This window comes from Astatotilapia calliptera, chromosome 23 (genome assembly GCF_900246225.1).
Source record: "Astatotilapia calliptera chromosome 23, fAstCal1.2, whole genome shotgun sequence".
In the NCBI taxonomy this organism is placed as follows: Eukaryota; Metazoa; Chordata; class Actinopteri; order Cichliformes; family Cichlidae; genus Astatotilapia; species Astatotilapia calliptera.
This window is the reverse complement of record NC_039323.1, coordinates 22,100,660-22,126,935: the sequence shown is the minus strand read 5'-3', so window position 1 is coordinate 22,126,935 and position 26,276 is coordinate 22,100,660. Positions and strand designations below refer to the sequence as shown.

Here is a 26,276-nt window from a genome sequence, read left to right as displayed (position 1 = left end):
AGTGGTGCGCTCGGCCGAACGCATCATTCAATCAGAGCTCCCTGACCTGCTGTCCATCTACACCAAGCGGTGCAAGTCCAAAGCTAGGAAGATTATGATGGACCTCTCCCATCCCAACAATGGACTCTTCTCACTGTTGAGGTCTGGGAAGTGCTTCTGCTTCCTTAAGGCCAAAACAGAGAGAATGAGGAGGAGCTTCTTCCCCCAGGCTATTCGGGCCCTGAACCAGGTGTAGGACTGGACTCTCCCAAACACGTCACTATAAGACTGGACTCTCACACACATCACATCACCACACGCACTCTGGTTTTTCTTTATGCACACTTCCTGTAATTTATAATCTTTATAATCTCTTTCTGCTATTTGCACATTTTTACTGTAAATTTCTAAGTTAATGTGTAAATTTTGTAGTAACCTGTAAATTGTAAATACTGTAAAACCTTTTTCTGTCATTTAATGGTCGGGCATTGAACAGCTACAAGCATTTCACCCCCCATGTCATACTGTGTATGGTTGTGTGTGTGTGACAAATTAAATTTGAATTTGAATTTGACACATACCACCAACTTCAACTTTAGTGCAGACCAAGCACAACCTCAACTACCCAGCGGCACCACAAAAACTTCAAATAACAGCTCAAGAAAACCCAAAAAGAACTCAACACCTCCTTAACACCCAACATTACTGCTCTTATGACGTTATGACTGCCATTCTTCGCTTTGGTGTCATTTCAGATGGTCATTTAGTCACCAGAGGGATGATTCTTATGTTACAGAGAGGGAGATTTTGCAAACATAAATGACTGTCTAGAGACAATTCTGAAAATAACGCCACAATCACTTTGCTTCCTGTTTTGACTTTCTCAATTCTTTTTTCTCCTAGTGGTTGCGCCTGAGTTGCGACACCTTTCATTCGGGTTAAGATTGAAGCGAGCGCTTTGTCTCTCAAGCACCAGCACAAATGGTTAAGAGGCTGTGGTGATCCACAACATCCAATGCAGTGACCATAAACTAGGCTTGAGGTATTAACCCAGCATCCAAACTCCCCATGTGTCAGCCCAATTGAGAAGCTGGAGCAAGCTTAATCCATGGATCACCCACTCTGCTGCCAATGTCCCAGTGGCAAACACCACAGGACATCTGCATAGGTTGTATGCCAATGCCACAGCAAGCAAGGGAAGGGACCCACACTATATTACGAATGTGGTTTTAATCTTGAGGCTGATCAGTTTGGGTCCAGTGAACTTGAATCCCTTCCCATTATTTTCAAAAGTATTTTAACAGCTTGCAGAACCTCAAGTTGTGAATGTTTAATACTTTTATCCTGAAGCATTAACAAACAGTATTTCAGCGTTGACACAGAAGAGCATTTTTAACACAGTGGAAAGAATCAGTCAGAGTAAATAATCTTTTGTTTTAAAAATAGGGAAATACAGTAACTGAAAGGAAAGGATTGCATGAATGTGGTTTAGCGCTGAGGGAATTAATGCTGCGTGAATTTACAAGTATTGTCATCCTTCACAAATATATTTTTTCAAGAAGCCTTTACTGGAGACTCAGCAGGCAAAAGGATTGTTTGAACATTGTCTTTTATCTCAGAATTATGGTATGTGTGTGTATGTGTGTTGTCTAAGAGACGTGTAAGCTCTTTGTAGTCATTTACATGCATCAGTTCCTGGTGCTCTGTGTGGCCTGTGACACAGCACTGACAGCTGGCATGACAGAAGGTGCCGAACTGGGGAATGAAACAAATTGCCTTCATTTTCTTAGAGTGCAACCTCTTCAGGGAACACCGATGAACATTACACAACTGCAACGGCAACAAATCTGTGACTCTGGAAAATAATGACTCACTAGAGAGACAATGAAGTAAAGTTACAGAAACGGAGAGGCGGAGAGATTGTGTTCTGTTTGCTGTGCTGATTTTCAATCTAACTGTTCAGTCAGACCAACTATAATCAAAAGTAAAAAGAAGGAAGTCATTTCTGCTTGAGATATTTTATATTTGGTGTTGAGGATCGCCCCAACTTTGCATGAACACATTCAGAATGCGTAAGGCAGAGAGAGAGAGCACAGGGCATGGAAAGTAGCAGCAAGGCCCCCACCCAACTTACCCATCTTGTAAGTAAAGAGAAGGCTTTATGCAATGGTAAAAGAATGAGTTTGAGTGGAGGTGGGTTGCAAAATGTGCAAATGCACAGTGATTATAAAGCACAACTCACATAAGTGTAGAGACTGGTCTGTGACCATCTGGAAACCATTAGTCAAAGGTAAAAACATATATTTTCCAGTCAAATCAGTTGCTAAGGCTTTGGTCATGCAACCCTAGAGATTGGTCAATGAACACTTGGCAACTACAGGTTGCTATGGAAAAATGTGTATTCCCAGACAAGATGGTGCGTGAACAAGACAAAACTCGCAGCAAGGAGGTATATGGTGCTGCACCTAAAACCTCCTTACAATTGCTTCTGTCACTGGTAGATTTCTGAGTAGGAAAAAAGACTTCTTTAAGAAGTCCAGACGCTTTTCTTTACAAGCTCCTTTAACCTCTGTGTTACAACTTTCAGAAATGCCTGCCGTATCTATACAAAATATCCCACACATTGACTGACCTGCAAATATGAAAGACACACATTTACACCTTCCTTGACTCTCAGCACAGATCTTCCATTGTTCCACTGTCACTGTGTATGTGAGGAAGTGGCATTGCTTGACTACAGCACAGTGCTGTGCATAAAAGCAGACCGACCCAGGCGGGAGAATCATTTCTTGTTTGCATTTCTGAGAACACACATCAGGATGGCCTCCGTATCACTGCCATGCAGGAAGAACCTCTCCGCGCAACAGGCTTTGCCTTGCTTCAGGAAATGGACGAAGCATATTCTGATGGAGGAGAGGTTTCATTTGTCCAGCAGGCCACTGATACCTCCTCAGAAGAATCTGAAAAGGAGACGGAACAAGAACCCAATATGCCTCCACAGAAGAGGCCCCGTGATACTGGGAAGCCCAGCCAGAGCCACACGGCAAAAGACAGCACTGTGTGGGTTGAGGAGAACATTGGAATGCCCAGTGCAGCAACAAATAGCTCGTGCTTCACTGCGCAAGCTGGACCCACAGAGTCTGCTAAGGTTTGTCATTGCCATATTACATATGATATTTATAAATAAACCCATTTAGAGTGAGCTTCATGCAAATTTACCATTTTCTATTTGTTTATCTTGCATCTTCTGACAGCGTAAGATTACAAGTGTGCTCCAAAGCTTCGTTTGCCTCTTAGACGTGGGATTGCTGCAGACCATCGAGAGTGCGCGGTACATCAAGCCCGCAGAACAGAGCCAGACTGGAATTTGTCAATTCATGAACTGATGGCATTCATTTCAATCCTGTTTGTAAGAGCAATTATGTGTCCTGTTGGTGTCATTGTGGATTGCTGGTCAGAAAGATTTCTGGTGCCAGTAATCAAAGAGACAATGCCCCGAAATAGATTCATTTCAATTATGCAACACCTTCGATTTGATGACAAGGACGCGCAGGCAGAACGGGTGAAAACAGACAAATTTGCGGCGATCTCCGACATTTGGACACGCTTCAACGAGAACTGTGCTAAGAGTTTCACTCCAGGAGAACACATGACCATAGATGAACAGCTGTTCCCTACCAAGGTTCGTTGTCCATTCACACAGTATATCGCAACCAAGCCAGACAAATTTGGGATCAAGTTCTGGATGGCCACGGACTTGGACACCAAATATGTCTGCAGTGCATCTCCTTACTTGGGAAAGGACCCCAGTCGTCAGAAGGGAGAGAGGCTGGCAGAGAACGTGGTGTGAAAAGTGTGACACAAACCAAAGTAAAAGTTCTCCCTTTTGAAGTGTGTTGGCTCCAGTGGTGATGCACAACTTTGAAGGTGAATATTCTTGGTCTTCGGTTTGCACTGCACTTTTCTATCACCCAGTAAGTTAGTACTGATTTGTTTGCAGCATCTTCCATGCAAACAGCAAACAACAGCAATCTGAATGTGGAAAACAAAGCAAAAAATCACAAGGAGTTTTCCAGATTTCGCTTGCCAATCCATTGGGGAATATATTTTTTTTCCCGAGCGAGTTGAAGTTGTTAGGGGTTGCCAGCTGCTCTCGAGGCCTGCACGTCAGAGGGTTCAACAGCCTAAAGCAGCTTTAATATGGATTGGTGAAAGAGTATCAGCCCATAAATCCACAGATGTAGGATGGCACCGAGAAGAGCTGATCTGCTGGGATTGCGGCTGAGTTTAATGGAATGACTGAACTAACAGTTTACTTAGTTGGAGACAGAATAAAACAAAAAGTGGTTACCTTAGTCTGACTACTTCCACCATCCTCCCAAGAATGGGATCCACAACAAAAACACAAAATATCCACCCACAAAATTCCCTTGTGCTAAGCCAACTGGCATCCATCGTAGAGCACTTTGAACTCCACTCAAATACTCACACACACACAGACAGGAGGCTACAAGCATACAGCGCAATGGGATCAGTAAGACCAGGGGAACAATAAAGAGTTCTTTTTTTCATTCTAGTGTAAAAAAGTCTCTTTTATCTTATGGCTGGAATGCTCGCCATACACTTGCCTCCACTCCAGCAGAGAGAGAACAAAAAGATTTCCTGAACAAAAGACACACAGTGTTTGGGAATCCCGAGTTTGTGTGTGTGCGCATGAACCGCATAGTTAATTGGTACTATGGTTGGCAGGATCTGAGTGTGCACTGATGTGTATGCACCTGGCCAATCTGAGCAAAATCAAAACGCCGTAATTAAAGTTGCGGATTTCTCTGCTCGGGCAATTTACAGTAAGACTTCAGAAAGCCCACGACTTCAGGTGAAAACATGATGTGACTAGAAAACAAGCAGTCGGTCCCCGAGGAAACCCTCCGTGTGTGTTTGTGTGTGTGTAGTTGTGAAGAACTTTACTGTACAGTGCCTTGGAGCATGTTTGCTATAAAGAGGGGGGAAAAAGGGGGGAGTGAAAAAAAAACAACCCAGTGTGTTGAGAAAGTAGCTGCTTAAGTGAAGACGACTTTCCAAATCCCGTGAATAACTGTTAAGTCTCCAGCCTGCAAACGAGCCGCTGGTAGATAAATGGCTGCAGATTGCCAAGATAATAGAGACAGAAAACAACCACTGGTTTGCCTGGAGGCACACACACACACACACACACACATAAAAAGCAACACATCAGCAAAAGAGCTCGGGTCGTGAAAGCGGCCGAAATGAAGTGAACTTTTCTAAGCTCAAAGTGGGTAAAGCGTTGTTCTTCTCCAGGAGGAGGGGAAAACGTTTCTTTTGCTCCCGCCGCTGCACATTTTTATAAAGGCCTGCATTATTCACACACCTAAAAAGCTGTCAACCGCTCCTGCTGCGTCTTATAAATGATACAGCCCTTACAAGCAAATCCGCGGTGGCTCTGGGCCTCTGACTTGAGGAGAACTTATCTGATCTTCACGGGAAGGCGGAGGTGGGTCTCCAGAGTCCCGTTTCCACCCCCCCACACACACACTTCTCCATTATTAGCTCTGCCAGCCAAAGAGATATTGCGCTCGGTGACAAATGGGAGAGGAGCGCTGGGGTGCAGACAGTGCGGGGGAGGTCCTCCCCCCTTCCACCTTCGCCTCCCCCCGCCCCATCCCCCCTCTTCACCGCAACTCTACCATCTCCACCCTCCCAACCTCCTTCCTCCTCCACGATCCGGGAGCGCTCGCAGCCGTGTCCTCCCTGATAACCATAATTGTGTTTTAAAGCCCCTGATTAAATTTCGCAGTCTCGAATGATATTGTTTTGCGATGAATCCTTATGAAAAATGCTTCACGTTAGGAGATTATGGAAGCGGTGTAGGAGGCGGAGGCGGCAGAGATGACAATTTTTTGTTGTTTTTTTTCTTTGAAACTTCTAAAGCTTCAATGGACGCTAAATGAATCCCTGCCATCACTCTCCTTCTTTTCCTCCGCCCACTCTTGCTCCACCCATCTGTCACGCTCCCTCTCTACGTTATAAACACACACAGAGACATAAACATTCCCCCTTTTTTCCTAAATTCATCCTTTTCTCTGACACCCACAGGCACACAGGTTCCACAGCCATCGAGATTAAGAAAAGTTTCAGAGACGTTTCTCAAACTGGTTTCAGAACCATCTCAGTGTGAGCGTCCCTTCGGAGTTTCACAGTAGCTCTACCTTCTTCTTTCCCCCCTTTTTTTTTTTTTAGAGGTGACACAAAATGCAATCAGGGTGAATGAGAAGCCAGCAAATTCAATAATGGAGGCAAATGAAAATGGAACTGGAGACTCTGCACTTAAGGCCGGATGGGCTCACCCTAATAAGCCCTCTTCTGTCACCGGCTTCCCTGCATCTAAATTAACCAGAGGCCCCTCCAATCAGCGCGGACAAACAAAAGAGTCAGCCAAACACCATGAGAGAGCCGCTGAATACTAATAAGGGTAACGAACGGTCGTCAATAGCCAGCGCCGATGATGTGCGTGCGTGTGTGTTGGGTGAGGGTGTTTGATTTGTTTTTTTTAAAGTGAAAATAAACTTTAAAAAATGAGAAATTTGAAAAAAAAAAAAGTGATTTACTTCTATATATACTGACCTCGAGGTCAAGGAACTCACTCATCAAAGAAATTGCCAGCTTCACAGTACAAACAAGCTCAGAACTGCAGGCCGTGTTGCTGTGTCCACCCCTCCAACACCAGTGATAGGCCGTTTTACAGCGGATTAAGCCCGACAGTCAGTCCACTTTCTGCTCTATTATTGTGCTGGAAATGGTGTTTTGGTACAATTGTCCAAGATAAGAACATCAAACTTAAATTTAGAGGGCGCTACGAATGGACCATAGGGGAGCTGTGAAGACAGTAAAACTGCCTGCGCGGCCGAGCTCATAACTTGAAATGTGGGCTATTATTAAATGTCCACTCTGGAGTCAGGGTGCCAGAAAAAAACAGAAGAGAAAAAAGAAAAGTTCTCCTCAGAGGTGCAGAAAAATGTGCACGAGCATGCATGCACTCTGTCAGCCCTGACGTGCGTTTTGTAATTCAGATTAGACTCATTACATATTTTCATGACACAGAATGCTTAAGAAGTGTTAAAAACAGAACTAACCCTCTGCATTGGAACTGACAGTTACAATGGGCTAAATGGGCAATTTGTCATTTTCTGGCACAGAGCTGCAGCACTCATCCCTCCACTTGGGTAATTTAGGACACACCGACACACACACACACACACACACACACACACAGACAGGCATTAGCAAATCAACTATGACCAGTAAATTACCTCCATCTGGTTCTACTGTATATTTAGCGTCAGGTACTGTGAGCCAGTCCGGCAGGACACTTCCTTTTCCCCCCTCTGCTGGATTCTAGCTTTGGATTACGTGGCCTCTTCAGCAGATGCAAACGCAGTCCTTCACTGGTCTGCTCAACACTCTAATGGATTCATTCTTTTGGGGAATCTCAAGGGGGGAAGACTTAAAAAATAGTGGACCCAAAAATGTCATTAAAGCACAAAGTCAAACGGGTTACGGACGCCTGGGAGAGAGTGAAGAGAGGAAGCTGCACAACACACCTTCACCACTCCAAGAGCCCAAAGCATGCAAATATGTAGCAATGTCAAAAGGGTGGCGCGAGGCTCGTGGGCGAGACAAACAATCAGCCGCTTTGAATATAATTGTTCTCAGACAGCGACCGGATACAGCCTCGTTTTGTCTTTAAGAGTGGTTAAAAAAAACCTCACATACCCATCCGATGGACAAAACATCATCCTGACACAGCAGCAATGTCAAGTAATGTCCTGTATCACATCAGCGAGCACACTGAGGTTTCTCTCTCTCTGTTAAGGAATGAAACGATGCTTACATCTTGTGCTTCAGATCATTTAGAATGGGAACACAAGACTCTGGTCACAAGCAATTCTAATCTCCCGAAAAATTAATTCAGCTCTAATGAGCAAGTTTGATGAAGTCACGGTTATTTAGTTTGATTAGACTGGATTTCCAAGAAGTGCCGGGTGGAAACGCTGACTCATACGGGCTCGCCACACAGCAGTTTCACTCTGAATAGCAGTTGTTTGAGTTTAAGCACGAAAAGTATCGATGTTCCGACAAAGGAGAAAGCAGGGGACAATTTACTCACCGTCTGACTTTGTGAAAATGACTGCTTTTTTGCATTATTGCCTTTAATTCTTAGTTTTATAACCACAGTGCATTTATTAACTTTTGAATTCATTAGAAAAATGTTTCAGAAGTCATTTATCAAACAGTCCCGTTAAATGCTTAACAATGTTATTCAATTCATTTCTATTCAAATTTATTTTTATAGCGCCAAATCGCATCAACAGCTGCCTCAGGGTGCTTTATATTGGAAGGTGAAGACACTACAATAATACAGAGGAATCCCCAGCAATCAGGCAGCCTCCATATGGGACAGCTGTAGCTCAGCAGGTAGAGCAGGTAATCTACTGGTTGAAAAGTTGCTGTTTCGATCCCTGGCTCCAGTCTGCATGCCAAATATAATTGAAGAATAAGCACTGAGTGCATCATCACTCCCAGCAGCCTAGACCTATTGTACCAAAACTAAAGGAGGATTTAGGGTCACCGGATCCAGCCATAACTACAGGGAGTGCAGAATTATTAGGCAAGTTGTATTTTTGAGGAATAATTTTATTATTGAACAACAACCATGTTCTCAATGAACCCAAAAAACTCATTAATATCAAAGCTGAATGTTTTTGGAAGTAGTTTTTAGTTTGTTTTTAGTTTTAGCTATTTTAGGGGGATATCTGCGTGTGCAGGTGACTATTACTGTGCATAATTATTAGGCAACTTAACAAAAAACAAATATATACCCATTTTAATTATTTATTTTTACCAGTGAAACCAATATAACATCTCCACATTCACCAATATACATTTCTGACATTCAAAAACAAAACAAAAACAAATCAGCGACCAATATAGCCACCTTTCTTTGCAAGGACACTCAAAAGCCTGCCATCCATGGATTCTGTCAGTGTTTTGATCTGTTCACCATCAACATTGCGTGCAGCAGCAACCACAGCCTCCCAGACACTGTTCAGAGAGGTGTACTGTTTTCCCTCCTTGTAAATCTCACATTTGATGATGGACCACAGGTTCTCAATGGGGTTCAGATCAGGTGAACAAGGTGGCCATGTCATTAGTTTTTCTTCTTTTATACCCTTTCTTGCCAGCCACGCTGTGGAGTACTTGGACGCGTGTGATGGAGCATTGTCCTGCATGAAAATCATGTTTTTCTTGAAGGATGCAGACTTCTTCCTGTACCACTGCTTGAAGAAGGTGTCTTCCAGAAACTGGCAGTAGGACTGGGAGTTGAGCTTGACTCCATCCTCAACCCGAAAAGGCCCCACAAGCTCATCTTTGATGATACCAGCCCAAACCAGTACTCCACCTCCACCTTGCTGGCGTCTGAGTCGGACTGGAGCTCTCTGCCCTTTACCAATCCAGCCACGGGCCCATCCATCTGGCCCATCAAGACTCACTCTCATTTCATCAGTCCATAAAACCTTAGAAAAACCAGTCTTGAGATATTTCTTGGCCCAGTCTTGATGTTTCAGCTTGTGTGTCTTGTTCAGTGGTGGTCGCCTTTCAGCCTTTCTTACCTTGGCCATGTCTCTGAGTATTGCACACCTTGTGCTTTTGGGCACTCCAGTGATGTTGCAGCTCTGAAATATGGTCAAACTGGTGGCAAGTGGCATCTTGGCAGCTGCACGCTTGACTTTTCTCAGTTCATGAGCAGTTATTTTGCGCCTTGGTTTTTCCACACGCTTCTTGCGACCCTGTTGACTATTTTGAATGAAACGCTTGATTGTTCGATGATCACGCTTCAGAAGCTTTGCAATTTTGAGACTGCTGCATCCCTCTGCAAGATATCTCACTATTTTTGACTTTTCTGAGCCTGTCAAGTCCTTCTTTTGACCCATTTTGCCAAAGGAAAGGACGTTGCCTAATAATTATGCACACCTGATATAGGGTGTTGATGTCATTAGACCACACCCCTTCTCATTACAGAGATGCACATCACCTAATATGCTTAATTGGTAGTAGGCTTTTGAGCCTATACAGCTTGGAGTAAGACAACATGCATGAAGAGGATGATGTGGACAAAATACTCATTTGCCTAATAATTCTGCACTCCCTGTATAAACTTTATCAAAAAGCAAAGTGATCTGTTAGGGTGACACGGTATCATGAGGTTTCTAAGATAAGATTGGCCCTGATTATTCAAGAGTCTAGTGAGTAAAAGTGAGTCAGAAAAAAAATTATTCACCAGCTGGATGTCGAGTGGTTGCTAGAGTTACAAGGTGAAACTGGTTGCAAAGAGGATGATGCTGCAGCGAAAACCACCTTGCAGTTGCTGGTTCCTAGCAGATTGTAATGGTTGCCCATAGTTTGCATGGAAGACATGTCTACACACATTCACCAACTAGTTGCTGACCTGCAGTGAAACCTGAAAAAGTGTGACACACACTGGAAACAGGAAATCATCATCTTCAATGTATAAGTAGTGCATCGCCACTGCAACCAACACTTATCACTAACGTTTGGCATCTTTCATGCAAACCGTGGGTGAATGCAGCAATATGATAGCAACCAAAGCAATCAGTGTGGCACTGTATACGTCTCTGCAACCAATTTTTCCTCCAGAAAGTGGTTATGTCAGTAGCCACCCTCTAGCAATCGCTTACCAACCAGTCATGGAATACACCTTTTTATTTAACCAGGTTACTAGGGTGTCATTAATTGGTCGCTATGCCTAGTGACTGGACCATGCACTCTGTGGGACTGTTGATTGGGACCTAAACCACTGCAACCTCTCTTGCCTCTGAATTTGAACTTTGCTGCTATTAAAAAAAAGACTGTTAGCACTCTAAAAGGCAGTATTTGACAACCAGTATGGTGACACATAAAGCTCCTTATTTCTAATTAGCTGTAGATCACATTAAAAACTCTACTGTGACTGCAGTCTTTAATACTTCATATAAACCCACTTGTAGATTTGGAAGCCTCTTGGGTAAGTAACTTCCCAGTCTCTGATGTGCTGAGCTTGGTGCATGCTAGCAGGGAGTGATGAGTCAGTCTGTTTATGCTTGGTGATCTTGACAGATCAATGCCATCATTGCCAGAGTTGCTATCAGGCCTGTTGACTTATGACTAATAGATCGACTGCTGCAGACTCCCTTAGAAGAGGGATTTAGAAAATTTTGCATACACTAGTGTCGGGGAGGGTTCAAACAGGCTTTTCTTTGGCTTTATATGGTATTATGGTGTAAAGCCATTGTTGCTCTCTGGGAGTTCTTTCAGGTGTGCAGGTAACTCAGTTAGCCACGGTCAGCTAACACTGACCTATAAAGTACAATGTGTCAGCCAGTGGAAGTGAATCCAAACATCAAAGAACAGGGCACTGGGAAGCAGGCTTACTGCCCTGGGGTACTATTACCACTCCATTAGAGATCATTTTGCCCTCCTTCCAGACATGCCACAGCCAATAATGGAGACAACCCTGAAGCCTCTTGGGTATTCCTGTCAAAGAACTTGGAAAAGAAAGGGGAAAAAACTACACTAATAAAACTGAGCACAGTCCCAGCGACTTCTGTGTGCAAAAAGAGAAAAAAGTATGGGAAATAAGATGTGAAAAGAAGAAAAAATTAAAGCCAGACGTGTCGTCCTGTTGTGTGCAGACATACAGCAGGATGACAGCAGGTTTGACTGAGGTTCTTTTGGCCCGGCTGCCTTTTCTCCAAGTGCCAGCACAAGTAAGAGCCCTCAGGAATGTGCTGCAAAATGATTTCCAAACTGACTTTGCATGAAAGTTCATATGTAAGAAACGTGTGGATTTACGGGTTGCATTACATTACATAATTCTGAAGTGTTTTTTGTTTTCAAAAAGGAATGCTGGTGCTTTGGTCTTTCAACACTCCAAAAAGAGGGATAAAGATGAAAGAAAAAAAAAAGCAAAACTTTATTTCACAAGCAGACTGAAGGGCTCTCTTGCTTTGCAGATCCACGACTGCAGCATTTTCTGGGGTACCAAAGCAGCGTTTGAAGCTGGGAGATATGTTTTAATCATTTGCCGCCTTAATGATGACACTGGATTCATTATTAATGGGCCCCATCCCTCTACTCTCCCTCTTCCTCATAACAGTCCAGAGTGTGAGTGGGTATTAGCATTAGCCGCTTTTGCTCTATTTGATCTTTCAGTAATTACACCACTTTTTGGAGATCACACCACAAGCTTTATGTTAAATAAAGAGGCCTTGGAAGTTTTTTTTTTCTATACAAATTCCAAACACAATTATCATGGTTGCTTTTTTACCCCAATATTTATTTAATTTTTTTATTCCATAACAGGGAAAACAGGAATGCTGCTGGAAACTGGAAGCAAAATGGAAAAGAGCGCCTAACATTTATTGTCTACAAACATATCTCTCTGAATTGCCAGTTTGGGATATGAAGAAGAGGTGGGAAAAGTTACAAATGGAGGCAAGCGTGGAGGAATAAAAGGCAACAAGAGTCAGTTGTCTTAATATGAGCTACAGGATTCCTCTTTTTAGGTGTATGCTTTTTAAAAAGAATAAACAGAGGATGTAATAGCTTTGATGTGCAGGATCTTTGTACTCTCCACTGCAGGGATTTACTGTATAGATCAAATCCAGCTTTTATTATACTTCTAAAACTTAAGAAGAGGAAGTTTGCTCATTCTCAGTAGCTGAGAAATGCGCAGCTTACACAGAGGCTTTTTTTGCATGTCTGATTCTTATTCATTTTAAATATGCAAAACCTTACTGGTTTTATATTAATGCGATGTACACATAACCTATGTTCCTGGCATCATTGCTGCCATCATGTACAAGGTATTCACTGTCATCAGTGAAGTGCTGCACCAGGTTATGTTAACAGTTCGTTACATACAGATGTTTTAATAGACACTGTGGCATCACCATTAACCACATCGGTGTTTAAGTGTTATTTTGCAATGAGCGGGGATAAAGCCTAGAAATTAGATGGCAACCCACTGGTAGATACTTTGGGTGAGAGAGGTATCTTCAACAACCATTTAGTAACTGGTTGTTGAAGGAAGGTGGCTGTCATCAGTGATCTCCTGGCAAACATACTCTTCTTTGACTGGCTGAAGGTTTCTGGCAGTTGCTAAGAGTACCTGGAGGTTATGCAGTACTGACTTTATGTACCCAACCAGGGCAGATTCTGCAAACACCTACCAACTACTTGCTGAGCAGCAATGAAACTTGAAAAGGTTTCCACAGACTGGAAACGGAGACCTTCACTTTCACCTTAAAAGTCAATATGTCACAACATTTACTGTGAAGGTGTAGGTTCTTTGTCAGTGTCAAACTTTTTCAAGATTTACTAACACTAGGCTAGTAGTTGGTGTTTACAGACAAGGACTTCTAAAAGTTGGGTGACTGTGGCAGTCTGGTAGTCACAAAACCAATCACAAGGAAGAAGTGACTGGTGGTTGCTGGTGGCAACTGAACTGAATCAAGATGATAAGGAGAGGAAAAGGATCAAAAGGGGAAGTAAACTGCAAGGACAAAAAGTGCATGAAATAAAACAGGAAGCAACTGAAAGAGAGACAAGACAGAAGTTAAGGAGACAAACAGGAAGACAGAAACATGAACACAACAAAAAGACAAGGAGAAGAAAGAGTAAAAGAAACCACTTTTATAAACAGAGGGTGAAAGTAAAAAGTGATTTACAAAAAAAATATAAGCGGCAGGTACATGGGATGCAAACTTCTTTACGGCTGGAAAACGTGGTTCTTACATCTTTGTGTTCTCCAGGAGAGAAACTATATCTCACAGTATCCACTGTTGTCACTACTGGAGGGTCAAAGAATGGATACCAATGAATATCTTTATTAGCATCAGACGTTTGGGGATCAGGATGCATTCAACTGATACTGGAGTGATCTGGTGATCATTCGCTCACAAATCTCCTCCAACACGAAGAAAAATCACCATCTGCTCAGCTGATCTAGCCAAGCTGAGCGACTGTGAAAATGATAAACAACTTAGAATCCCCGTGACCTGGTAAATCAATAGTCATGCTCTAAAAATGAAGATGCATATGGGGTTAATTATAATCAAGTCTGTTAATCAATTCATCTCAGCAGTAACTGCTGTTGGTAATTTGGCCTAAATGCATTCAAAATGCCCACAAAAATGCTGCAATTAGCGAGACAGCAGCAGTAAATTATTAGTTTTAAATTAGGGGATCCTTGGGATGCTGCCAGGTTGTGAAAACATAGCAGTGTCACTATTCCCCCCAGTGAGTCTGAATGAAAGTGGGCGATAAAAGAAGAGAGGTTGTCAGAATAAACGAACAGGGGGATGGCAAAAACTGGTGCTTTGCTTTCTGCACACGGGCAAAGGGGGCATTGCTGCCAGATGGGAAGTTGGAGTCGGAGCTCTCTTTGGGGCATGCTGAGCCATTTGGCTCGCATCCAAATGGGCAATTTCACAGGGTAGGGGGGAGGAATAGAGGGGGGGAATAAGCTCGAAAACAAAGCAAAAGTTAAGCAAAGAAAGAGGCGGAAACTGGATCTGAAAACCATTTCACACGCAGCACTTCATCAGCTCGGGTGCTTACGATACCCACTGCTGCGCCGTATGGGGTAATTAGCACTGCTATGTGTAGCGAGCCGTGGTGTATGTATGCACACAGCTCTCGTGGCTTCCTATGGGTGTTATATACTGGCTCAGAAAGAGCTTGAGGACCACAGGGTGAAGCTGAACAAGTCACTATCAGAGGAGTCACTTTAACACAGATTACTCTATATCCTCGCTGCCATGAAGACTGCACAACTGTATGCATACTGACTCCGCAGCCAAATTGAATTTCATGCTTTCTGCGGACACCTACTGTGTACTAAATCCACAGAGGGATAAAGTAGCCGAAAAGCTGTTGTTTAATGTATTGTGTGCAGCGAGAAATGCTGAATATATTCTTCCTTGGCCACGCATACATCCCTTGTAGATATGGCGGACGCAGTGGTGGGATAGAAAATGAATTACAAATGAGTACATTACATCATACATGAATCTAAGCAAATGTGCATGTTATCTTCCTCGTCGTTAAGGAAAGGAGAATAATCTGCTGGCCTAATTGTCAGCTTAACAGAGAGAGAGAGAGATACTGTACTTCCCATTCTTCCCAGGGAGAGGTGTGGAGGGAATCAAGAGGAACTGCACTGATCTATATGCATCTGGCTTAATTGCGGCACCGGGGTGTGTTGGGATCAGGCGGTATGGACTAAAGTCTAGCATTGTGAAGCGCCCATCCTGATTATGTGCTGAAACGGGGCACGGGAGGAGTGCCAGGCAGACAGGCAGGAAACCCAAAGTAAATTCTGCCTCTGCGGCTCGACGCAATCTCCAAACGCTTCGAGAAAAATGTTAAAAAAAGAAAAGGGGAGAGAGAAATTTGGAGATGTGCATTATGCATTGTGGGCATAAATAATGCAGGGAGAAACTTCTTGCACTCGGAAAGGATCCTACACTTTCTCTTCCACCGTCAACAGCCCGATAGTTGCACAAAAACTACTGGACTTACCGTCATTCGATAACATGGAACGACGCAGAAATGCTGGACAGTAATTGCATCATTGTCTCGTTCCTGGCTTCTTATGAAGCACACTGATCACGCAATCGTTTCACTTCAGGGGAAACAAAACACCTTAGAGAACAGGTGGACCTGCTTGAGCTGTTTCTTGTGAGAGAAAAAAAGGTGGGGGGGGGGAGGACTTAATCAAAACACAAGCTGGCCAATGAGATGACATTTCCTGTTCACCTTGCGTGTGATCCTTTCAGTCCATGTTATTTGCAGCACAGGAACTGAAAAGAGCAATGTGTTGCCCATCATGAGTCATTCAGGGATAAAGGTGCTCTTAGGCCTCGCTCTCTTTGTAGGGGTGGTCGAAATGGAAGGCGTCCTACCGGTTTACTGGCTTAGGATGTCAGCGTGTCCTCTCTCAGGAGTCCTTTATCACAGCGTTCCAACTCCATAAAACACTGCATATTAAACTAAATCTGTCAGGTGTTCAATATGGACCACTGTTTGGTCATCAATCATAAAAATAAATAAATAAATAAATAAACACCACTGCAAAGTCAACGGCATAAGAGCCAACTATAAATTTCTGCCAAACAACCTCCTGAACACCAGCGGTGATGTATGGGCTTCTAACATTTTACTGCTCCTGCTGAACCTTCTTTCAAAGACGTAACAAAAATACTTCAACACACGTGACTTCTGTTTTACACCAAGCTTAATTTGCTTCGTCTGTGAGACGTCGGACAAAGAAATTGCCTGAAGCAAGAGTGCAGGATAGATGCAGGATAAATTACAATGCCCACAGGAAAGAGGAATAAAGTAGGCAGATCGATGCCAGAGAAGAAACCTCAGGCAAAATACAATAAAGTGGGATATAGCAGAAGCGTCTCAGTGGCTTGGCCAGTTTGTTATCCTTCCCTTTTTGTATGTTTTGGCATTCTCCTCTGCAAGAAAACAAAAAGGAAACCCCAAACCCTAAATGTGCTACAATAAACCGTATGCTCAATGATCTTCTATTATTAATTCATTTGATTCAATTCTAACAAATTACTTCTGATACCTTGGTTTGAAAAACAATCGTCAGTCACTGGCAGATCCTCATGCATTTGTCTTTGTCCTTTGGCTGTGCTTTAGAGGACATACGTGTTGGATGTGATTTTTCCCATTGGCCATGGTATAACACTCGAGAAGATTTAGCTCCATCCGTGTTGGAAGAACAAGAATTTCATCTTGTTTTGCCGAAGTAAAGGAATCCAACAAATTTCTTCCAGAATCCAACAAGATTAAAGACAAAGCAGAAGCTGTCTACAGACTCAAAACGGCTTCGTGATCCGTCCTTTGCGGTCTTGTCTACAAGCAGTTAACAGGCATTTCCCATTTACTAAACTATAAAATGAACGAGATGGACTGATACTGTATAATACAGAGCATGAGGAGACTTAGACAAACACAGGCAGTTCTTAACTGACATTTTTCATTTCCAAGCAATTTTATATTCTTTCCTTCAGTTGCTCAATCTTTCTGATGTGGTAAAGGACAGCCTCCCCGGGTGTGCGCTTACAATGCCCATCCCAGGTCCAGAGTTGTTTCCTTTCAGTTCCCATCACTGCCTTTTTACCTTCATTGCCCTTTCTGACAGCAGGAACGCCTTTCTTCTGCCAGATAGAGATTCATGTTTCATGCAGAACGAAATGAATGACACCCTTTTTCATTTTCTTTTGATACAGTTTCCTTACACCTCGTTTTTGGGTGTGCACAAGTCTCGAGCCACTCCTTTTTGTGTTTTGTGTGGAAAATGGGAAATAGTTGGAGACATTTATTGAAACATTTAATTACAGTATACAAGGCAAAAACAGAGTTTGTACAATTCTAACAACCATGATATTTAATATTTGGTGTGACCACCTTTATTCTTCAGCACAGTCTGAACTCTCTTAGGCAGCCTTCTTAAAGTCGTCTTCAGGAATAGTTCTCCAGGCTTCTTGAAGGACATTCAAAGCTCTTCTTTGGATGTTTCTGCTTTTTGTTCTGTTCTCTGTCAACATGATCCCACACTGCTCTGTTCTGCACCCAGATTCATTGCAATTTCTGACATGATGTCAACATGTGACACAAGTTGCCTGTTTTTATTGATTGCAGGGCACCAGTTGAGTTGCCTTTCCCCCACTTCATATAAAGGAAAAATACTGATAATAGCGACTATATTGTGAAATAACACTTATTTGATATTTTGATATGTTAAAATAAAAACTGGCTGAATGGCTGTTTAAGACGTCCTGAAATATGACACCATCTTATCCAGTCTTGGCCATCGCCTTCATTTCTTGGAACACTCTGTTTTCCTTCCTGACCTTCTCTCTGTGTACCATCTTCCCTGCAGTTCCCAAAAGTACAGCGTCAAATTATGCTGTAAAAGAGAACACATGACCCCCCCAGACTCTACTGCTTCTCCTAAGATCACATGTGACAGTTGTCCGTCAGCCAGCGTTCTTCCTGAGACATCTTGTGTTTCTTTCTGGAAGGGATGGCAATGCTGGAGCCAAGCTGGCAGATAAAGGTAACATCTGACTCCTCGACATGCAGGGAAAAACTAACCTTTTAGCAGCCGCACTGCCATTAAATCTGTGAACATCACATGACTAATAGAAATAATGAGAAAATTGAGTGGCAGGGATGTAATTCGGTAAGACAGTGAAGCAGTTGCAGGAAAAACACGATTTCAAAGCTTGTAATACAACATAGTCCTTGCTTCTGTTATTCTGAGTGCAGTTGGAAGGTCGCTCTACCACTGGGTCACATCAAAATGGCAAAGATTAGCTGATGCAGAGGTCGCGACTCAAGGACCTTATGCACAAATAAATTTAGCGCAGACAAAAAGCTACCCTTTCCAAATACAATCCACTTTAGCTTATCCACGCTGACATAACAAAAACAAGCGGGTGAAAAAAAGGGGAGCAACTGTTGCATAAAACATGGCACAATCACTTCCAAAAACTTACTACATGAAAGAAGCCCATTTTGGAGTGTGTAAACAAAATGTAATTGACAGGAAAATAGGACTTTTCACAGACATTTGATCTCTCTATATGGCAACACTGAAGATTAATTTGCCAGCACGGCAGATACGTAACTTCAAAAGTCGAACTCCGATTTGTGACTTAATTAAAAAGGCCCTATTAAAGCTGTATATGTGGGTGTTAAAAACAAGTCAAACCAAAGCATTCGTAGTGCCGAAAACGGCAACATGTTTTATAGGGCGCTGGGAAATATATGCATAATTCACAAAAAAGATGCTATTTATTTTATGAGGGAGTTTAAATTGCTAAGCATTTCACTTTTTTAAGAGTGAATTATCATAACTAAAATGATGAAAATATATTTATTTTGGTTGGGTTATTTATTTATTTATGAATTATTTTGCCTTATTTGTCCTCTAAGATAAGATAAGTGAGAAACGTGAAGAGGTTTTCACATGAACATACTGGTTATTGAGCGTATTGTTCAAAATACATTTCACTCATGACATAACTCTGACCTGTGAGGTTACGTAATCCCAGCTGCCTTAGTCCGTACAGACCGTCCCGTCTGTAGTTCAGGAAGATGGCCAGAGCGTACCGACCCTCGTAAAGTTTGGTGCCTCGGATGATCCGCAGGTTCTCCAGTGGCAGGTAGTCGAACTGATTAAGTGCCACCAGCACATAACCGGTCACTTCTTTGATAGACTGTATGGGAAGGAAAAAAATTATAATTTTAAATGATTGAAAATGGAAGAACAATCGAATCAAATTAGCCAACATTAGCCTTTGTGTTAATCATAATCACGAATATTCTTAACTTTAACCAGTTGTTATAGATGTATAACCATATTTTCACCATAGCTAGGATATTTAACAATTGATTTATTCAGTTTTCAGGACCAGCTTCCAGTTTGAATTTAACCTTGCTAGTACCAGGCTGGATATCTTAGAGATGGCCCTGGTCAACAGCAATACTGAGGTAGGCAGGTGTGAGAAGTATCGCCCACACCATTACACCACCACCACCAGCCTGAACCGTTCAGGCAGGATGGATTAATGCTTTAATGTTGTTTATGCCAAATTCTGACCCCACCATTTGAGTTTTGCAGCATTATTTGCAAATCATCAGAGCAGGCGAGCCTGTCTCAGTCTCCTGTTTCTAGCTGACAAGAGCAGCAACTACTGTGATCCTCTGTTGCTGGAGCCCATCTTGGTTGTAATAAGTGGTTATTCCAGTTACTGTTGGGTCTCTATCAGCTCAAAGTAGACAGAGAATTCTCTTCTGACTAGGCTGACAGCATGTGTGTCTGTATGAGGGACTGAACATCCTTTTTAATCCTTGTCTGAGGTTCCACATCTTGGTACAATGTCCCACATTCTAGTTGATTCTGCAGGACAAGCAAGTTTGGCATTTACCTAATGCATACTTATTTGTTTAATCACAGTCAGAAGAAGATTAGCCTGTAACCTGAACATTACAAGATACCAAAAAGTCCCATCTTTTGCATATTTTGTTGAATGTTATGGAAACTACCACGAAGAAAATGAATCGGCAGTAGATACAGAGAAACAGTTTGTCTCTTTTATTCAAGTTATTTTTTTGTATTTCTGAAATACTCAGACCAACAACAACAACTATGTCATGTTGAAAACACCTTAATCAGATTTCTTCCTCAGTGTTATGGTCAGTTTGGCCTTCAACAGGTCATCTTGATCACGTCTACATGCCTTAACATACTGAGTTGCTTTTATGTGATCGGCCGATTAGATGTTTGCTTTAGCTTAACACAGTAGCCAGTGAGCATAGTTGCCAAGACCAAATTAGGGAGTAATCCAACTGGTTTTGAAGAATCATCCAATGTGACAATTGATTGGATACCAATAAATAAATGACGCCCAAGTCCATAACTTCAGATTTAAACCCCCACTGTTGTACGACTGGTTGTTAAAATGTAAATGGCCTGCATTTGTATAGCGCTTTACTTAGTCCCTAAGGACCCCAAAGTGCTTTACACTACATTCAGTCATTCACCCATTCACACACACATTCACACACTGGTGGTGGCCAAGGTGGTGGCAAGCTACATTGTAGCCACAGCTGCCCTGGGGCGCACTGACAGAGGCGCAGCTGCCGGACACTGGCGCCACTGGGCCCTCTGGCCCTCTGTAAGTGAATGGAAACTTACATTTTTACCTCCAATTCCTCTCTTCCAACGCCTGCTAGCTCTGTCGACTATAGTCAAAGCTGTATTGCATTCCTCTCATTTTCTGTGCAGAGAGCATGTTATTTGCATTTTGAAATGTCAACCACATAAAAAATTTTGATGTACAGACCACAATGATTAAAATGTCAGCTTAGTTGCAGACTGATTGCACTTCTCTGATTGTATTTCCTCAACTGTTCTTTTAGGGGTGGGAATCTGTAGTCGCACATCGCATTCATAGACCCAATAAGCAATCATATCTTTATATTCTTTATATTCTTTATATTCTTCTTATTCAAATATAAATGGTATCGGTTTGATTTATTTTCACAGGCTTCAGCAGTATATGCTGTTGAAGAAACTACAAAAAAAAGAAAAATAATCTGCCCGAGAGGGACTCATAAAATGTGAAAATAGAGAGCTTCAGCATGCTGAGTGCCTTGCTGAAGAGCATGGAAGACCTCAACCATCTGCCTCATTGTGCATCAATTGACCTTCTCAAAAGTCACAAAAAATCACACTGATTACCACTGCGTTATTCACTTGTCGGGGGAAATTTATTCATCTGCCAAGTTAGGCATAAGGATGGGGCCAAGGCAGGCTCTTTGAATTTTGGAGTATTTTTCTTTTTTATGAATTCTCCACAAAAGCGTTTGTCCTCAACCCTGGGTCATCACTAAACAAATTAAGAAAAATAACTGAAAACTTGGGGTTAAATGTCAACAGTAGACTAGCACTTTATTGACACATCAACAGAAAAAGTCCTCATAAGAAGAAAACTGAGAAAACTGGCAGCCACATCAATCAGACAGACACCAAATTGCCACTTCATATCAAGTATTATTACCAGATATGCAGCTTTATCTGTGTATGCGCATGTGTGTGTGTATCTACGAGACAGCTTATTCCCTTGATGCTAAAAATCCATCGCTGTGGCAGTGCATCAGTTATGTGAGTGACTCAAACAGCAGTGCAGGCTTCCTTATACTCACAGACAGAGAGAAAGAAAGATAATCACAAACATAATGTAGACACAACAGCTGCTAAATGGTGCACTAACACATTTTACCAACCACCACTGACAAGCTAATTGGAACCCACTACTTCTTAAAAGTGCGAGTGTGCACGTCTTTTTGTGAGTATTATCCTCTTGTTCTCCTTAGTTAAAAAACAGGATCAATTTTCCACAGATTCCAGTTTACTTGTACCGATGCCCCTTGCCTCAATACCATTGGTCAACAGCACTTGCTAAAGTTAGCTTATAAACAAGTCCATGTAAGGATTAAAACAGATGGGTGTAGCTTTTGGGTATTAAAAGCCTGTGGCTGCACAATGACTTTTAATGGCATAGAAATCAAAGCGAGAATGCCCTTCGGCGTCCTTACTGTGTCTGGACACAGCTTCCAGGCATGAAAACTGAACCAAACACTGAAGTGCCTTAGACCTGCAACCTCACTGCAATACTTTATTATCCATTATCCATCCATCTTCTTCCATTTATTTAATTCTGGGTCATGGGGGGGGGCTATCCCAGGTGTGATAGGGCGAGGTGCAGGGTCGCACAGCTAACACAGAGAGACAGATAACCATTTGCACTCACATTGACACCTATGGGCAAATTAGAATCACTAATTAACCTAACACACACTAATTGCATGTCTTTGGGCTGTGAAAGGAAGCCACAGCAGCCAGAGAGAACATTCAAACTCCACGCAAAAAGGCCCTGACCTTTGAACTCAAGATCTTGCTTTGAGGCAACAGTGTTAATCTACTTTCAAACAATTCTGTCTCTACTTTGTCAGCTATATTTAACTAATAACTGCCAGATTTCAGTAATGGAACAGTGAAATTAGAGTAAAGTATAAAGTAGAATTGCAAAAAACATCCACCCATCCATTCTCTTTCGCTTATCCTTTTTCAGGGTGGGAAGGAGGCTGGAGCCTATCTCAGCTGTCTTAGGGCAAGAGGCAGGGTACACCCTGGACAGGTCACCAGTCTGGGCTAACACAAAGACACAGACAACCATTCGCACTCCCATTCACACCTATGGGCAATTTAGAGTTACCAATTAACCTAGCCCCACTAACTGCATGTCTCTGAACTGTGGGAGGAAGCCGGAGTACCCTGAGAGAACCCACGCAAACACGACGAGAACATGCAAACTCCACACAGAAAGACCCCGGACTGATGGGCGGTAGGACAGACTACACTTGCAGCAGGATTGCACAGGTCACCTGGATAGGAGAAACCTGCTTCCAATCACAGTCAGACAGTCTGTACTGAACAGAGAATACAATTCAACCCTGGTTACATGCCAGTTTAAAAATAAGGTTTCAAGCTTTGCTGTTAAATTGCTGTTATGCAACAACTACTTCACCATTTATAAAAGAATTTCTGAATTTTCATCCATTACTTCACCTTCTCCTGCTTATCTAGTTCAGGGTGATAGTGGAGCTAGAACTGATCTTAGCTTTCATAAGGCAAAAGGCAGCAGTCTCTTGCAGGAGTTTCTGTTTATGTAGATGACAGGAGATTTCCAACTGACAGTAACAAATTTGCAGTTTATCACAATTCGTTTCTCAATTATCAAAGACAGGCCGCATGTAATCGCCAGCTTGACCCCAATCAACTATGAACTGACAGCAGACTGACTATCACCGTCTACTTTGCACATAAAAGTTTCTTTGAAGACGGCAGTTGACAGCGAGTGGCTGCAGTTCTTATCCCCATCCTCAAAGTAACCATTTAAAAAGCAACAAGATGAAAGGTTAATTGTGCACGGTTACAATAATTTTGGTTGCGTCATGGTCTCCAAGTTCTCTCTAGTGCGACTGTCGTGTTAACGACAGCTAGCTTGCTGTGTTTTGCCCAAAGCTATCTTACAAACTGCCTAGGTTGCTGACTGCAGTCACCAAATGTCTGAATACCAATAAGAGCATTAGATGATAGAAATTGGTTATGTCAACATGTGTTTCTTTAGTGTACGGGGCATCAATGTCGCTACACAAATGTGCCTTCTGGAGAGAGTTGCTGTGCACCTCCTCGATTAAAATAAGTTAAGGATTTAATACAGGCACAGGCCTTTCACGTTCTCTGATTTGGTTTATATTTGAGTCTTGCATTTGAACTGAAAGCAGCAATTATTTCAACTTGTAGCCGAGGTGAGCCCTTTGAATTTTTGACTGTCTTTATTTTAATTCACCAGAAAAGCCTCTGTGTTCAGCCCTGGAAATGAATTCATGGCATTCGTTTGCCTTCATGTCCTGCAGAAATCTTCATTAAATAGTAAACTCTCATTTAAAGGCATTTGAAATATCCAGCGACAGGGCAGCTACTGAGACATCCTAATGACCAGAGACAGGCCAATAATGATGTGGATGATTGGTTGGGAGGGGAGGGAGGAAATGAGTAATGTGAGGTTTGATTGGCTGCTGACCCCCGGGGGACATTAGCAGAGAGTGACAGCTAGGACGCAGCGCACTGGGTGGCTGCGTTTCACGATAATAGCAGGTAACTGAGATTAGCTTCTTTTTATATTGAGTGCTAAGCAAACGCTATGCACCTGCCAGGTTGGCCTATTATAACACTAACACAATAGGAAGGAAACAGACACTGGAGGTGCTTATTAGCAAGATTACAATGTGTCAATCACCTGAAAAGAGACAGAACAACATAATAAAAGAGCAGTAGAATCCATTTCAGTGTAGGCTTTGATTAGCATACTTATTAGAAGAAAGAGTTTCTATTGTGAGTTACTCCACTGCCTGTCAAAAACCCCTCAGTGAAATCATTTTCTCTCAAATATGTGTTGCTATATTTTTTGCAAACTGTTTGTTAGAAAGTTGTGCAACTTTATGCAACTCTGTGCCACTTGTGACTCAGCCTTTAAAGACAAAGAGCTCAGGAAAGGCTTTCTTCTCCGAGTGCCTTTGGTTGACGTGGCCCCGCTCGGCTGGAAGCCACGCCGTTTCATCACTTTGACCCCTCCGTGACCTCATGTTTACAGCCTGAGGGCCGGAGTGCTACGCGAGCTCGCCCCTTCTACCGTCAACTCCGCCGTAACCCTCCAGGTGCCTGCCAGGGGCATCGCGGGCTGCTCCGCAACCCTGACCCAGCTGTAGGCATGCACTCGGCTGCTGGCAGACTCCACAGTGCCTCCACTGTGCCCCCTTCTCCCTGCCAGCCTCCGGGAGCCACTGGCAAAACCAAAGAAAAACTGTTTCCCTGTTGCTTGGCAACCGAGGGAAAGCCTTCCAGCAGGAGCAAAGGAAACGAAAAGGGAGAGAGGAGCGGACGAAAAGGGAAAAAAAAAACAAGACTTAGAAAGGATTTTTTGTTGTTGTAATGTACCCAATTAAATGAAAAGATTACTTTGCTCTTTCTCTGTAATTTTGTTTGACACTATTTAATTTCCTTCTGTTGCCATAAATAGTTTTTTTGGGGTTTTGTTTTTCCTGAACGCTTTCTCGATCAATATGTATCTGCATTCCTCAGTGCTGAAGGAGGAGGAGGAGGAAGGGAGGGAAGGAGGGAGGTCCGGGGGGAAGTAAACGCAAGCACCTGCATTTCCCCTCCTGCCGCATCAACCGTGCTCTGTCTCAGAAACGCAAACACAGAAGCTGGAGGATGCTACTCGGAGTAGCTGCCCACCGCTGCCTTGTAGGCGTTGTGTGCTCCGATTTAACAAGGTGGACAGTGGGCACCAAAACTGATGCCTTTTTTCCCCCTTCCTTGTATTTTCTTGAAAAAAAAATTAAAAAAAATACACTTAACAAGGTGAGTGGGAGGGCTAATTTGTACCAGCAAGGTGCATGAACCCTCGTTGACACACACACACACCTTAATCCTCCCCTACAATGACTTGAGCCGGCCACTGAAAGAGCCATTGAAGCAGGTCAAAAAAGGGGAAAGAAGAAGGGCTCTAAAATCTTTGCACAGCGCGGGTCATTATTTTAGATGGTATCTTTTGATTCGTGCCTGAAGTCTGATGGATCAGAGTGTTTTTCCAGTTCTAAGCGCCACAAAGGCTTTGTGCAAAACGTCCTCTCTGCCCCGCACGCAAACACACAAATCTGAATGCACGCACGGGCCTCGCGTATGCCAATAACCCCCGCCTACGCGTGAAAAAGAAACATCGCCGAGAGGCACAGACAAGACCGAGTCAACACGGGTCAACTACCCATGATGCATTGCAAGTTTAACGTTTCCTCTAGCGCTTTCTGCCATCAATCGCAGGCAATTAGCGGCCTAGTGTGGAGCGCTCAGTCAAACAGAATCTCATGCGCTCCCGACAGGCTTGTTTCTTCTCTTCTTTTGCTCTACCTCCGGGTAAAATGTGAATTTCACATGTTGCTAAATTGCACTTTGTAGCTTCAGGATACACGGCACCCAGTCCAAAGCAGACAAGCCAAAAAAG

At 42.8% G+C, this 26,276-nt stretch overlaps 1 protein-coding gene across 1 annotated transcript in view; it reads right to left on the bottom strand.

The window, feature by feature from the left end:
• Window positions 1-26,276, bottom strand: part of LOC113016400 (receptor tyrosine-protein kinase erbB-4) — a 364,753-nt gene that overhangs the window by 125,520 nt on the left and 212,957 nt on the right. The window contains exon 3 of the mRNA XM_026159217.1: window positions 19,175-19,361. Within this exon, the coding sequence (XP_026015002.1) occupies window positions 19,175-19,361 (187 nt within the window). The remainder of the gene's footprint in view (window positions 1-19,174; window positions 19,362-26,276) is intronic.